The sequence below is a fragment of the Ascidia mentula genome, chromosome 4, assembly GCF_947561715.1.
Source record: "Ascidia mentula chromosome 4, kaAscMent1.1, whole genome shotgun sequence".
In the NCBI taxonomy this organism is placed as follows: domain Eukaryota; kingdom Metazoa; phylum Chordata; class Ascidiacea; order Phlebobranchia; family Ascidiidae; genus Ascidia; species Ascidia mentula.
Genome location: NC_138569.1, coordinates 10,558,066 through 10,572,563, shown reverse-complemented (window position 1 = coordinate 10,572,563; position 14,498 = coordinate 10,558,066). Strand labels below are relative to the sequence as shown.

Sequence of the window (14,498 nt, the reverse complement as noted above, 5' to 3'; positions counted from 1 at the left end):
GTGAAAGTAATAAAGATCGGTAGAGATCGCACGTATTCCATCATAACGACCTAAAACGCGAGTCTTTTTCCGCTGTTTGCTTTGCCGGTAACGTTACATTCAATCAAGTGCCAAACCACTTTCCGCTCCATAGAATTATTTTTTAAATCTCTAGCGCTACAACGGTACTCGTGCAAGGCCAACTGAAGACACCAAAGGCGGTGCTTCACAATATGCCGAAGCCAGTGTTGGCTAACACAGCCCCAACCCAAACCAACAGCGTGCAACCACACCCATCAGCAACTTCCATCCCCAAGCCAAACCTCAACGAAGGAATCACGGAAGTTCGCCCCCGCAAACGGAAGACAAGTCCAACCACCCCAAAGCCGAAAAAGACACCCTGCTGCATTACATCGTACACAACAGGCGGAGTATTAAATGCCTTTGTGGCAACTTACACCTTGAGTGCAGATGTGGTAACTGGGCCCCAGAAGAGGCTTACCTCAACCCTTCACGCCGTCTTAACATTGAATGTATGCGACTCTTGACAGCATGTACTTGCGGAACATGTTATAACCTTGCGTCGGGATCCGAGAGAAAATAGTGTGCAGTTGTGAAGCAGTAATAACAGATGATTTTTAATATTTTTTATTCAACCATACATGCACCATTTTGTCCCGTGCTTATTTATTTTTTGTTCTCTCGTTTTAATTTCACATAATTGCGTCATATTTAAAGATTTGCCCCCTTGATGGTAACGGTCTCGTCCAAGCCCTGTTCCAGTACCTTTCCTCTTTAAACGTACCTCTAAAAGGCCCAGTCTGCGGGGTTGTCGCAGTTCTTCTAAACTCCTACAATCTTCGAATTCTTAATTCCGTTTCTGACTCTGACGGTCGCACCATTGTGGCCGACATTTCAACCCTGACCCACACCTTTCACTTAGGTAATATATACGCACCCTCCGGCACAAATCACTACATTCTCAACTTTCACCGCTTCTACCCTCTATGGCAAACTCTTGCTCCTTTCCACTCTAACCCCAATGGACTTTGGTTGACTCTTAAATTTAAATTTAAATCTTTGATAAAATCTCACTCGAAACGCCTGGCTCAACAATCCCGAGACCAAACCTAAACCCTACAGCAACAACTCGACACCGCCATCCAAATTCTCAACGACAACCCCTCTTCTGAAAACTTCCGTTCTTTCCAATCTATCAAAAAAAAAACTAAATTCTCTTTACCTTTCTAAATCCTATTCTTTTATTCTAAGTTATCTTTCCTCCGACGCCCACTTTAAAAATATAACTAATAAACTTCTTACTCCCAACTGGTACCCTCACGCCTCCACAGTCCTGTACTCGAGCTTCAAGACATCCACGGCCTTCCTATTTCTACCCCCAAGGAACTTCTTTTCCACATCCGGCAAAACTCAAATTCTTCTCTATTCGACACATCTTTACACATCGCCTTTCCACAACTTCACAACACAACACCTTACACGAAAACACTAGCAGCATTCCTCAACACCTCACTTACACACACTGTTTGGAAAACACGGAACAGAATTAAACAATACATACGACCCATCAACGACATTTTCCGGCATTTGGTTTCATCCTTCAAAACTTTTGTATACTTTAAGCTAGCTATCCAATGGAACAGGGGCAACCCTTTTCCCAGGAAGTCTTCGCTGAAGTTGTTTACACCATACCCAACCAATAAACCGTAAAAACCTCTCCCGGGTGACACATCCGAAAAAGCTCTGACCACGTTATTGCATGTTGTGTATTGTATATATTGTAAATTGTAACTACATGAATATCAACCTAAGTTACATCTCCCGGCAATATAGGCAAAACCTCGCCTCAGCGCCCACCTGTGGACCTTATTGTAATATCCATTTGGCCACTCTGTGCCAGTGCTCGTTAACATTTTTTTTGCGTACTCGTACTTGTTGTGGTATTATATATCTCTTTTTAATGTCCGATATTCCTTTCTTATGTACTTGTTCTTGTTATGTTACTGTTTATTTTCCGACACTCGTTTATTTGCGTACTCATACTTGGTGTCTTATTGTTTATTTGTAGTTATTGACCGGTATTAGTGGAGACTCTTAGTGCCTCGAATAAAATAATCGCCCCCTGTGAAATTTACATCTCTTTGTTAAAGTCAAGGACAGCACCGATATATGGATTTAATAAGGGTTCAAAGATAAATATTGTGGGCATTGAAACTGTTGGGTCAACTGGTGGTCAAGGAATACAAGTTTTTCCTTTCTCCGAAACAGAGGCGATGCTACTTTACTCCAATAGGCAACTAATTGCCCGAGTTACGGCAAAACTGGTCGGAGATTCTTCTTGATGAGAAATTAACAAAAAAAAGGAAATTAAATTTTTATATTCCTTTACAAATATATATATATATGTATCACTTTCTTCGTTTTCAGTCTAACACCTTTCAAAAAAGAATTTTATTGATGGTTTCGCGAAAGGGGAAAAACCATCAATCGACTAGCCAGTCCACAAACAAAACAGACAGGTAACTACTAAACAAAAGCCAATTCATATTTGCAGCATTCCTAAACAAAGTCTGTTGGTCAGTGACGAGTATGCGAGGAAAACTGATCGAGTTATAACGTGCGAAAAGACCAGTGTTTCAGGTCATTCAGATGGAATACGTGGGATGTCCACCGATTTTTATCACGCCATTCGGCACTCAATCCTTGACAGATACTGAAATAAAAAAATAATTCTATGGAGCGGAAAGTGGTTTGGCACTTGATTGAAAGTGACGTCACCGGCAAAGAAAAAAGCGCAAAAAGACCTGTGTTTCAGGTCATTCTGACTTCTGTGGTGGTATGAATGCGAAATAGTTGTTAAATGAATCATTTTGCAAAATAATGTAACGTGCTAGTGCTATGAAATAAACCCAAAAGAAACTTAAATGTGTAGTGTAAACATTGCTGTGAAATGCTATTCAATGATGCGGAACATATGTTTCAACAAATAAATTTTGGATTCTGCATGAATGACAATAGTCTACAATCAACAATGTTTTCGCAAAATGAAACCAAACATTACGTCCATTGCAAGGCACATGAAAAGCGATTTTGAGCGCAAATGTATTGTGTTTTTTATTTTTATTTTTAACAATTACGTCTACCGAAAGTTTGCTTCAGTATAACAAGGTAGGTAATAACCGTGGCGCTCTCAATAAGATTGCAGTAGTAGGCTAATTGATGGTATATTAAATATTTCCATAATCAGACCCAAAAAATGTTTAATCATAAAATTCTCATTTGGCAGTAACAAATACATAACAGAAAGTTTCCGGATACGCGAAAAAATGAGAAGCGCGTGCGACTCGTGGTTGCATTATGTCTGCAATTGTATTGCGCGAATTTCGCGCATCCTCCCAGTGTGCGCTTATCCAGAAACGGTTCAAAAAGCCTCTCGACAAATAAAGTGTGGCGCTTTGGTCTCAAGTTGACAGAGGAGCAGGATCGTCGCTGACCAAGTTTGTTAAGACTTGCGCCCACACAATCGCTACCGCACAGTATTTGGATACAATGGAAACGGATTCGAAACTAGATTGCAAGAGGAGCTCAAGTCCAGAAGGGTTTGTTAGTGATTCCTTGCCCAAGGAGGAAACTCTGAGACTCCGCGATGCTCATCTCGCGTATGTTCAGCAAGTGTTTTTTGCAAGTGTGTCGTTTTACCAATGTTTTTATTCGACAGGTCTGTAACTGGAATATATTTTCGTGAAAATCCTATGAAAATTGTTCGAGGTGTGAAGCAATATCTGTTTGATGAAAATGAAAACCAGTTTCTTGACTGTATCAACAATGTTGCCCATGGTTGGTATAGTAGATCCTACTTCCATAAGGCCCAATGGATATTTTTTTGTAGTTGACAACAGTAAAACTTAGTGTTATAATTTTATAGCATTATTTGTTTGTTGCTAATGGGTTTGAAAAAAAAAACTTTAATAATTGTGTTTTGTTGTAGTGGGGCATTGTCATCCCAGAGTAACTGATGCAGCATGCCAGCAAATAGGTCAGCTTTATACCAATTCTCGATACCTTCATGACAATCTTTCAACTTATGTCTTTCGCCTCACTCAGCTGTTTCCAAATCCATTGGAAGTTTGCTTTTTAACCAATTCTGGGTAAATATTTTTTGCTAAAAATGAAGGTAATCAGGTATTTTATTAATGCAGTAACTTGAAGAAAAATATTTTAAATTTTGGCTCTAAACTAAAACTATTTATTACCATTTTTTCAAGAAACTTTAAAGTTGTTTTCTATGACAGGTCCGAGGCAAATGATCTTGCACTTCAGTTGGCAAAAGCACACACAGGTGGCACTGATGTCATAACAGTGGATGGTGCTTATCATGGACACCTTCAGTCCTGTTGGGACATAAGTCCATTTAAATGGAAGAATGGTTTAAAGGATAAACCTGATTATGTTCAAGTGGTAAGTAAATTGCTAGTGCCCTAAATTTGACATTTGTAGGCATGAAAGTCTATATTTTTAATTAGTTAAAGTATAAGTGTCTATTGCCATGTTTTCAAATGTATTTTAGAATGATATGTTGTACATTTGTACCTTATTGAATGTAAAAACACTCAGAGTAGCCTGTGATTGCCCCCACTCAATTTTCACATGCAACAATTTCATTATTTTGTTAACCCTCTATGAATCATAGCCCAGTGTTTCCCTGTCATTGAATTTTAGCATAAACAATGAAGTCTGCGGTTGTTGAACAGCCACGCGTCAACAAAGTTATTATTTGTCGCTATTGGCCACTTTCCACCAACAAATTGATTGCGATGTGTGAGTAATCATGCCGTCACTTGCATTTGAATATAATTTTATTCAGACTGCGAGACGGTGAAACAGCTTTAAATTGTAATATTGCAAACCATCAATCTTATATGGCCTTCGTGAAGCGAGGTTTACGATGACTTCCTGGATGCGTTCGTTCTTTGTTACAACAGCTGTGGGCTGAGGGCTGCCGTTGACTTTGCTTCAGCGTTTAGCTTTGTGAAACTTGTCGCAAACATACTTGCCAACCCGCTAGTGTCGTCGTTCAACTTGTTTTACGTTGTCATGTGCAAATATTTGTCACAGGTTCCCACTCCCGATGTGTACAGGGGTGTTCACGCACAATCAATAAATCCCGCTATGGATTACGCAAAAGAAGTTAAAAAGGCCATTGACAACATTTCTCACAGAAACAAAAAGGTATACAATTGGTGTTGTACTCTCGTTTCGTAGGCATAATTTTATGAGCACTGATTGGTAAATCTTCGTAAAACAAATGTTAGTACGCATTTCAATTTATATCAAAAACTAAACACTTGACTGTAAGCCACGCAAGGGTCCTCCTATCCCTAATTAACCATAGGCAATGTCGAGGTGTTAGTATTTCTTGTTCTACCCAGTTATCCGCTTTCATCATGGAATCTCTGCAGAGTTGTGGTGGCCAGGTTGTGCCACCGCCAGGGTACATGGCTCAAGCATTCAGGTTTTGCAACTTTTCAACGATTTCGCCTTCTGTTTCTTTTGTATACATTTACTTTCTAATTGATAAAACAACACGTAATAAACCACTAATAATTCAAACCCGTAAACACTCGGCCCGTACCTTGTATAATTAAGTGACAAAATTTGCGGTTTGGTCGGTAATGTGTAAAGGTTAATCTTTTACAAACATATTCGTTTTTTTGCCATTTTTTGTTTTTTTACAGCTACGTCAAAGAATCAGGCGGAGTTTGCATTGCGGACGAAGTTCAAGTGGGATTTGGTAGAGTGGGCACTCATTACTGGGCCTTTCAAACCCAGGTCAATTACCATAGTCTTTATGTATGAAACTTTTGGACAGTTTTGGAAAAAATTATGTATATGTATTTACATTTTCTTCAAAGTGTTACTGAGGTGATGATTATGGCATTATTGAAACACATCAAATAGTAATGGAGAAAAATGATTTTGAGGATCCTACTGTGTCTAACAGGGGGTCGTCCCGGATATTGTCACTTTGGGAAAGCCGATGGGTAACGGACATCCAATCTCTGGTGTTGTGACAACCAAAGCTATCGCCGAAAGCTATCGGAAGATTGCTGAGTGTTACTTCAATACGGTGAGCTTCTGTAAACGACCTTTACTTTTAATGTATCATGCCTACTTGACTAATAGTGATATAAGATTTAAATGATCATGATAAATGTGCGGGCTTGATACAATGTTGAAACAGTTGTCATGTTAGGGGCGTGGCGTTTGTTGGTTCTAGCTAATCATTATACCGTTGTGTGACACTAAAATAACTTTTTGTGAGTAACGACGTCTAAAGCTTGCTGCATTGATCCGTAGGACACGATTCCAATTGACTTTTTATTTTTGCAATAATTTTCCTGCGGTTAATTTGACATCTTTGTCTTATGTTTCATTCTGACATCTACATGCCACATTACTATGAAGTTAACAAAACAGCTACTGCGTTCGCCCGTTGTTGATTTCTTGCCGTTTATTCGCTAATTGGCGCAAAACAATGGAACTTCTTGGTCACCCATACGCAGTTTTAAATCGAGTGTTCTGGATTGAAAGGTCGTTTGAGTTGGACAGAATTCTGCTCACCGTGTTCATTGTAAAACAGCTCGCTTCGTTGTAAGGTGTAGTTCACACGCGATTACAAACAGCTTATCGCATCACTGTTTACCCATACCAGCGAACACTATCAGCTTGCTTATTTTAGTAGCTGTTATCCACAATACAATTATTTGACTTTTGGAGTCGATCTATGAAAATTCCAGTGGGCAAATAGCTATTATATATCTTGAAAGCAGGGGAGTGCCTACTGCACGTTCACAATTTAAAATTGCATGTGCGCGTGTGCACGCACGATGAAATATGTGCCGAACACGAAGTCACAATTACCAACGATCGTCAAACTCCTCGCTTACCCGGGTGTCTGATTAATAGAAACAGAAAAAAAATCTCCAGTGATTAAAGATTCATGTTTCACTACCATATGTGGATTTGCAGTTTGGAGGAAATCCAGTTTCTTGCGCAATCGGCCACGCTGTGCTGGACGTGATCGAGGAAGAAAATCTGTTGGAACATGCTGCTGATGTCGGTGGCTACTTAATGAACGGTTTCAAACGGATGATGGGCAAGTTTCCAATAATGGGAGATGTTCGGTAACATGCCTTTGTTTTTTTAGTACAACTTGCACGTGTTTAAAAAAATTTCACATCCGGATTCCTGTAATTGTGACTTAATGTATGCCGTACACATCCATGAAAAATGGTTTCTGTCACGAAGGCATGTGTTTTTTTGCAATTAAAGCTTATAATTAGACGGTAATATTTCGCAAGTTGTAACAGGCCACTTGATAGAGGCTGGCCAGACCTGCCGATCGCGCCTCAGAGTTGTAATTGGTTTTCCATGTTTTACTAGTTTTCTGGGTCACAGTCACTTCAAAGGAAACCATCCTTAAACGAAAGCATTTGTTCGCAAAGGGCGGTGTGCTTCAATCACAGCTGTTCAAAATAGAGTTAGTCGATATTCAAATTAAACGGCAATTAATATAAACCCACACTTAAAACACCACTTTTGTCATGTCATCGCCAAGGCATGAACAAGGAACCACAACAGCTAGTGTGACGCCATGATTAGTAATTCGACAAATCAATCAACTTGGGAGCATCAAAACGAGAAATTCTTACAATAATCGTTTCACTTTAATAAAAGTCAAAATGAGTCGCAAAAGTTTTTAGTGTTTGTACAAACATATGGAACATGAAATTCATGGTTAGTTGCATGTTTGCCCCAAAGAAATGACAAACAAATAATTTATCATACAGTCCTCTGTTTGCGTAACTTTACTTGCAAATATAACACAACATGTGAAGCTTGTCTGGAACCTTGCTTTTTACTTTTCAGTGGAGTTGGTTTGTTTTTGGGAATTGAACTAGTCAAAGATCGTCAGACAAAAGAACCAGCTCCAGAAGAAACAACAGAAATTTACACAAGGTAATATTTTGTTTTTTTCCCGTGCAACAAATACCTAACAAATAAGAACTTTTTATGAACTATTTTTGTGCAACGTGTTCAAGTTTTCCAACAATCAGAAAAATATAAAAAAAAATTTTTATTTAACGCCCATATTGTATGTTGCAGATTGAGGGAACGCTATATTATAGTTAGCGTCGATGGAATGGACAAAAACGTAATCAAGTTGAAGCCTCCAATGTGTTTCAGTCGTTCTGATGCAGACCATCTTATGCAGGTATGACAACCGAACGAATAGTTTTAAACTAAAAACTAAGCACAGAACGTTTCTTCGTGTGTGTTGTGTGCATGTTTTCAGCTGCACTTTGATAATATGTATGATATTAGATATTTGGTGATGTTTTGGAAACCATATCGAGTGCTTCCGCAACAACAAAAGTTTCCGGTAAAATTCTGACAATCCTTGAGAACAACACATCATCCGATATTTCTAATGGAAATATTGTGGCCAATTCTGTGGCTGAACAAATATGACTTTGTTTGTAAGAGACACGTTTTACGAGTCACCTTTTAGTTCCTGTGTAAATATTGACGATCAAACGTGCAAAGTATTTGTGGTGCAATCTTGTTACAGTGTTGGTGAATTTTAATTAATTTTTATTCTGTTCCTCCCAAGGAGTTGTAATTGGTTTTGTGAATGTACATGATATTAACTATGTCACTATAGTGCACACTTTTGTCGTGTACAACCTGCAAATAAATGTAAAAGGCCCATAAACTATGTTACTTTGTTATTATTGGAGGAACATGCGTATTGAAAATGTAATCACATCTAAACCAATACTATGTATTTTCCTTGTCAAGGGCAGTTAATAAACCACTATTGGTTCAGAGTGAAACAAAACGGTTCATAGGAGGCTAGTTTTAAATTCACCGTTTTTGACAGTCATTAATGACAAGCTCTTCCACATTTTAGGCGTTGCAAATAATGGAAACCCGATAAAACCGTTATGTGGTACTTATTTTATTTGTACCCTAAATAGACTTTTTCTAAAAACTTTTCTATTAGAATATCTAGACTAGCCGCTGTGTCTTGGCAAACACGAGTGCTTTTTTCTGATTGAATTGCATGCTTAGTTTTCTAATCTAAATATGCTTGTATTTTTATCAGACATGGCGCACTGATAGATGTCTTCAGGGAAACTTATATACTATTACGTAGTCGTTTGTTTTCGTTTAGAGGCAAAAGCTGGCAGGTGTGCGTTTACATAGACCATGAAAGTTAATGGGACATGTTGGCCATTTACGTTAATTCACAGGTTACCCAGGGTTAGTCTAACTCTAGCCTACAGTCTAGACCAATTCTTACCCTAATCTAAACCCTAACCTTGACAGAAGTCTCTCTCCGAAAAATCGCGAGCGTAGCTAACCATTAGGATTATCCGGTTTTCTGTGGGCGGCCAGAACAGCAGAAGGGTCATAATTCGTCTGAATCAACACGCTGCGTATTTAACCAACATTTTACTTCCTTAAATAAGTAACATGTTAAAAGTTACGTTGCTGAAAGGTGACCGTGGTAGGCCAAAAGGCTCAAATGTCTGCCTAAACAACATGTTGCTTAAATAACGGACATGTTGATTATTTAACGAACGTCTTCGTTCTGACTCTTCTGGCGCGCTTTGTTACACAACCTTAACCCTAGTGGGAAAATGACATTATTTAGCGGATTTAAAAGACCACGCTTTTCCTTTCCCGTTTCGCGGGAAACTTTTTTTGATGTTGAACTGTAATCATTTTAATGCATGTCCTCATCACATTATAAAACCTACTTAACAAGGTCTGGTTAATTTCCCTGTGTATCTCGTTGTATTTTAGTTAAAGGTGTGTATTAGCCTACTTTTAAAGTGAATTTTCGGAGAAAAGTTCGACGGCTAATGGATGAGGCGCGATCGGGAAACAATAATGGAGCACTTGTTCAAAGATCATGGTAATTCAGTATATACAATTGCTACTTGTACTGTAGCAACATGAACAACTGTAACTTTACAGGTCATTGTAGTTCATGAGCAATTTAAATGCCATGACGTCGACTTTATTGCATGTTCAGGTTGAGAATGCAGGGTTAAAGGTTGCGTAACAAAGCGCGCCAGAAGAGTCAGAATGAAGACGGTCGTTAAATAATCTACATGTTCGTTAGCCTATATTTACACAACCTTTTTGGCCGACCGCGGTTGACCATTTTGGCCGACCACGGTCGCCATGCTTATTTAATCAACATGTTGCTTGTTAAGGAACATGCTGCTTATTTAACCAACATGTTGCTTGAATAAGCAACGTGTGAATTTGGACCCTTATGGCGCCAGGTAACACGTTGCTTAATAAGCAACATGTTAGTCAAAAAAGTAACATGTTGGTTAAATAAGCAAAGGGTTGATTCAGACGAATTATGACCCTTCTGGTCGCCCATAGTTTTCAGACGCACCACTAAAAACAAACTGTCGTTGTATATGCGTTTCGAAGGTTGGTGGCTATTCCTAATCCTGGCAGTAAAAATGTTCTATTAAGGCTGTCTTTCCGCTGCTGCCACCGTTGTAGAGTGTCCGTGAAGTTCCAATCACATCCGTGTTGCGTTTGCAATTAGGTAGCTTATAGTTTGTGTAGCCACCACATCACATATAAAGTGGCCTACTAGTATGGCACGTGCGGCATGTGATATGGTAAACACCTAAAATAGAACATGTTGATAAACATTGCAAAGGTTTCAACAGTCTAATACATAATGAACAGAACACAGGAATAAAAGTAATAGCCTATTTGGGCAAAAGTGTGCAACTACCATCAATAAGAATTCCATTTATTGCTTTTTCTAGGTTTGTTGCTCTCTTGATACAATCGCTCATGCGCAACAAAGTCTGTTTCTCGACCCCGGAGCCCAGGCGCACATGCATTTTTTGCAAACAATTTCTACCGTTGTCATTTTGGCGAGAAAAAAAAACCTATTTGTCACGCACCACTACACACGATTGCATATTGCGGAACGACAACTTCCAGGTTTAATGCAGTCAAGAACTTGGTGGAATATGACATGCGGTGTTAGACCTATGAAAAAGGTGCGTTACTTGGGCTACCTTTGAAACGTTTTATTAAACATGTCGCTGCTCCTTTAAACTAATCATCGTGCTGTAACTGTATAGTATGTAGTTCAGTGCAAGTGCATTGTGGCACCATAGAAAAGAACCGATTGTATTGGTGCAGATATGTATTCAAAAAAGATGTTGTCTCTCTATTCGACAGGCGCCAGGCTGCATTCGCAATGTGCAATTATTATGTGCAGTGGTGCATGACAAAATTTCACATTTTCTTTTGTTATTTCTGAAATGATAACGGTCATTTTTTGTCACTTTTTTTTACTGCTGCCAATCTCTTTGTGAGGTCACAGACGTAGGTATAGGTACCCCCGTGCCCTTACTTTAGGTACTTGCATTGCCCTGTCATTTGCACCACACCGCGAATAATCTGATTAGAGGCTAACGCGCAAGTTGCCGTTAACTCCAGACGTTTTCTTCGTCTAAACGAAAATTTCTGTTTTTGGTGCTTTTTGTCTTCATTTTTCTAATCTTATGTTTTGTTAAATATGTCAGGTTTAATATTATATCTGCTTGAGTTGAATTTCTTCAATAGCGCTGCTTGTGTTGGTAATTATGACCAAAAGAAGAGCCACCCATGCTGGAACATGGTACTCTAACTCTGGTAAGTAATTTTTCTTGAGGCAACAAAATTACATTGGTTAGGGCCCTCTTAGAGGGGAAAATAACATGTTTGGTGAAGTGAATGTTAGAAATGAACCATCCATATGCTAAGTTTTTGTTTCACTGTAGATTGCTCCTATATTTTGAAAAAAACTTATTGGCATTTGTTTATAGGTAGTCAACTAAGCAAACAGCTTGGACAATGGCTTTCAGATGCCAATTCATCCCACCACTGTCCAGCAAAAGTAATAATATCACCACATGCTGGATATTCTTATTGTGGATCATGTGCAGCTCATGCCTACAAACAAATTATACCATCTCAAGTGTAAGATTTTGTGTCATAATTAGAGTGGTGTTTGAATCAAATGTTCAACATTTCACCAGGCAAAGAATATTTATTCTTGGACCTTCCCATCATGTGTATCTTCAAGAATGTGCACTGTCTTCTGCTGCTACATACAAAACACCACTGTATGATCTTACAATTGACCAAGCAAGTAAGTTCCTTTTGTTTTTTTAATTATTTTTGTGACAGTTGCTGTATTTGAAAAAGTTTACAAGGACCTTCATGATACTGGCAAGTTTGAGACAATGAACATGCAGACAGATGAGGAAGAACACAGCATTGAAATGCAACTACCATACATAGCCAAAGTTATGGAAAGGTGGTAATCCTTTTCACTGATTTTGAAACAGTCCCTAAATTTTTAGTATGGCACAAGTTGTATGTTTATAGGCAGGGCTAGAGCAATAATATAGATGACTGAAAAGGAATGCCATTTACCTTTAATGATGCTAGATTCCACAATTGTCTACATGATGACCTATTTTGTCATGTCAGAATGGCAAACAAACTTTGTTAGCAATAAGTGGATAAGGCCTGCATTAAATGTTGTTTGAGCCAAAAAATAAGGACCGGAATATTTGACCTTCACTTACAAAAATACATTTTTTTAACCAAATGGTACAACATTCCACTGTTGTTTTAAAATACTTTTGCTCTACCATTTCATGTTGTCAGATTCCCCATCAACTTCTGAATATGCATGCTATGAAATTGCTAATTCACAATTAAAAAAAATATTCTTGCATTTTACAAAAGGCCCAAAAACATGCTCTACAACCGTGAACAACAGTCTTGTTACATGACAAACAAAAGCATATTGTTACATGAAACCACACAATTTAACCTTAATTAAAGTATGTTTAAAAAAACACCAAAAAAATTTCTGTCCACCCTAAATGTTTGTTTTGCAAATTGTTTTCTGCAATGAAAACGCTTCAAGAAATACTATCTAAATTTTCTACTTTGGTGATGATACAAATAAAACTTGTTTGTTATATATTTAACATTGCATAGCAAACATGGAAGCTTCACCATTGTTCCCATACTTGTTGGAAGCCTAAATCAAGCCAAGGAGCAAGAATACGGAAAGTTGTTGAGTGAATACCTCCGTGATCCAAAAAATGTGTTTGTGATATCATCTGACTTTTGCCATTGGGGTATGTATGTAGCATTAACCCTGTTGATTGGTAATTGTTGTATGAACCAATTATTGACATTTGCACAGGTCGGCGATTTAGATATACTCATTATGACTCAAAACATGGTGAAATACATAAATCTATTGAAGCTTTGGACAGTGAGGTAGGGAAAAATTTTGCGTCTGAATACTAACAACACTTTGCAATCAAACAGGATTGATTTATTATAAACAGGGCATGAGACTTATTGAGCAGCTTGACCCTGATGGATTTCATGAATATTTACAGAAATACAAAAACACTATTTGCGGTAGGCACCCAATTGGAGTCATGCTCAATGTAAGTGACATACAGTATATAAATTAAACAGTGTTAAAAGAACTTTGTTATTACAGGCTGTGAAACACTTGCTGAGTAGTAATGGTATTCAACTACAATTTAAGTTTCTTGACTACAAACAGTCAAGCAAATGTCAGAGTACTGATGACAGTTCTGTGAGTTATGCAGCTGGTTCACTTGTTGTCTTATGATGGCCTGATGTCCATTACCTATTTAGCAAATTATGGTACAGAGTACAAAAACTTGTGCAGAACACTTTACTATGTCTAAATATTCATTTCAAACCCACATGCTTTTGTTTCATACGGTTTTGTGTAGCTGAAATTTTGAGGTTTCATTTCTAAAGCCTATGGAAGTTAACATGTGCCCTTAAAAGTGTAATCCTTTTCTCTGTAAATGTGACATGTATTTCTTGATGTTGTTTGTTTGTTGTAGGAAATTTCCGACAGCTGTTTTTTTTAACCAGTCATATCATTTTTTGTGTAAGACTTCTAAGCATCGTCGTTGAAACAGAATAAAATGTTTCACAAAACGGAACAGGATATTCTTTGCATCACACCAGAGTTGTATATAGATGTGCACATGATCCGGGACGGCTTTGTTAGATTGTATTGGCCGGGGAAACACGTCGAGGTATATTTGCGATCAAGTTTGTTCTAAACGTTCAAAGTTATGTTTAATTATATAGACCGGAAATCATGCAACTATAAAATAAATGCATTGCAACGGACACAATACTGCACTGGAGTCCTGAAAGAAGTCTCCAATGCTGCCATGAATGTTGCGTTCTTTGTCGGTTAAATTACAACATTTTTAGTTGTAAATGCAGCAGAACCCAGTTTGTCCGACTGTCAAGTCATCTTTGTAACCCAAAGATCAAAAACGCACTGTAACCTTACGCCTAGATTACCAGGATTTAAAGCA

The 14,498-nt window shown here is 38.2% G+C and overlaps 2 protein-coding genes across 2 annotated transcripts; both read left to right on the top strand.

Annotated features, from left to right (window-relative positions):
- Nucleotides 1-3,044: 3,044 nt before the first annotated feature.
- Nucleotides 3,045-8,766, top strand: LOC145897263 (5-phosphohydroxy-L-lysine phospho-lyase-like). The gene is made up of 12 exons (XM_082985464.1): nt 3,045-3,659; nt 3,719-3,837; nt 3,989-4,148; nt 4,293-4,458; nt 5,116-5,229; nt 5,430-5,512; nt 5,736-5,829; nt 6,002-6,127; nt 7,030-7,184; nt 7,930-8,019; nt 8,167-8,275; nt 8,386-8,766. The coding sequence occupies exons 1-12, from the start codon at nt 3,550-3,552 to the stop codon at nt 8,530-8,532; spliced, it is 1,473 nt and encodes a 490-aa protein (XP_082841590.1). The 5' UTR covers nt 3,045-3,549; the 3' UTR covers nt 8,533-8,766.
- A 2,871-nt stretch (nt 8,767-11,637) lies between these two features.
- LOC145897284 (protein MEMO1-like) lies at nt 11,638-14,105 on the top strand. The gene is made up of 8 exons (XM_082985493.1): nt 11,638-11,748; nt 11,922-12,075; nt 12,135-12,247; nt 12,304-12,415; nt 13,111-13,253; nt 13,322-13,398; nt 13,470-13,574; nt 13,631-14,105. The coding sequence occupies exons 1-8, from the start codon at nt 11,700-11,702 to the stop codon at nt 13,763-13,765; spliced, it is 888 nt and encodes a 295-aa protein (XP_082841619.1). The 5' UTR covers nt 11,638-11,699; the 3' UTR covers nt 13,766-14,105.
- The last annotated feature ends 393 nt before the right edge of the window (nt 14,106-14,498 follow it).

Excerpts from the sequence above, each read along its gene's own strand:
- LOC145897263 (XM_082985464.1), top strand. The coding sequence starts at position 3,550 with ATGGAAACGGATTCGAAACTAGATTGCAAGAGGAGCTCAAGTCCAGAA. Across the intron at positions 3,838-3,988 it reads TATCAACAATGTTGCCCATG|TGGGGCATTGTCATCCCAGA; the intron begins GTTGGTATAGTA and ends GTTTTGTTGTAG. Across the intron at positions 4,149-4,292 it reads TGCTTTTTAACCAATTCTGG|GTCCGAGGCAAATGATCTTG; the intron begins GTAAATATTTTT and ends TTTCTATGACAG.
- LOC145897284 (XM_082985493.1), top strand. The coding sequence starts at position 11,700 with ATGACCAAAAGAAGAGCCACCCATGCTGGAACATGGTACTCTAACTCT. Across the intron at positions 13,254-13,321 it reads ATCTGACTTTTGCCATTGGG|GTCGGCGATTTAGATATACT; the intron begins GTATGTATGTAG and ends ACATTTGCACAG. Across the intron at positions 13,575-13,630 it reads CAATTGGAGTCATGCTCAAT|GCTGTGAAACACTTGCTGAG; the intron begins GTAAGTGACATA and ends TTGTTATTACAG.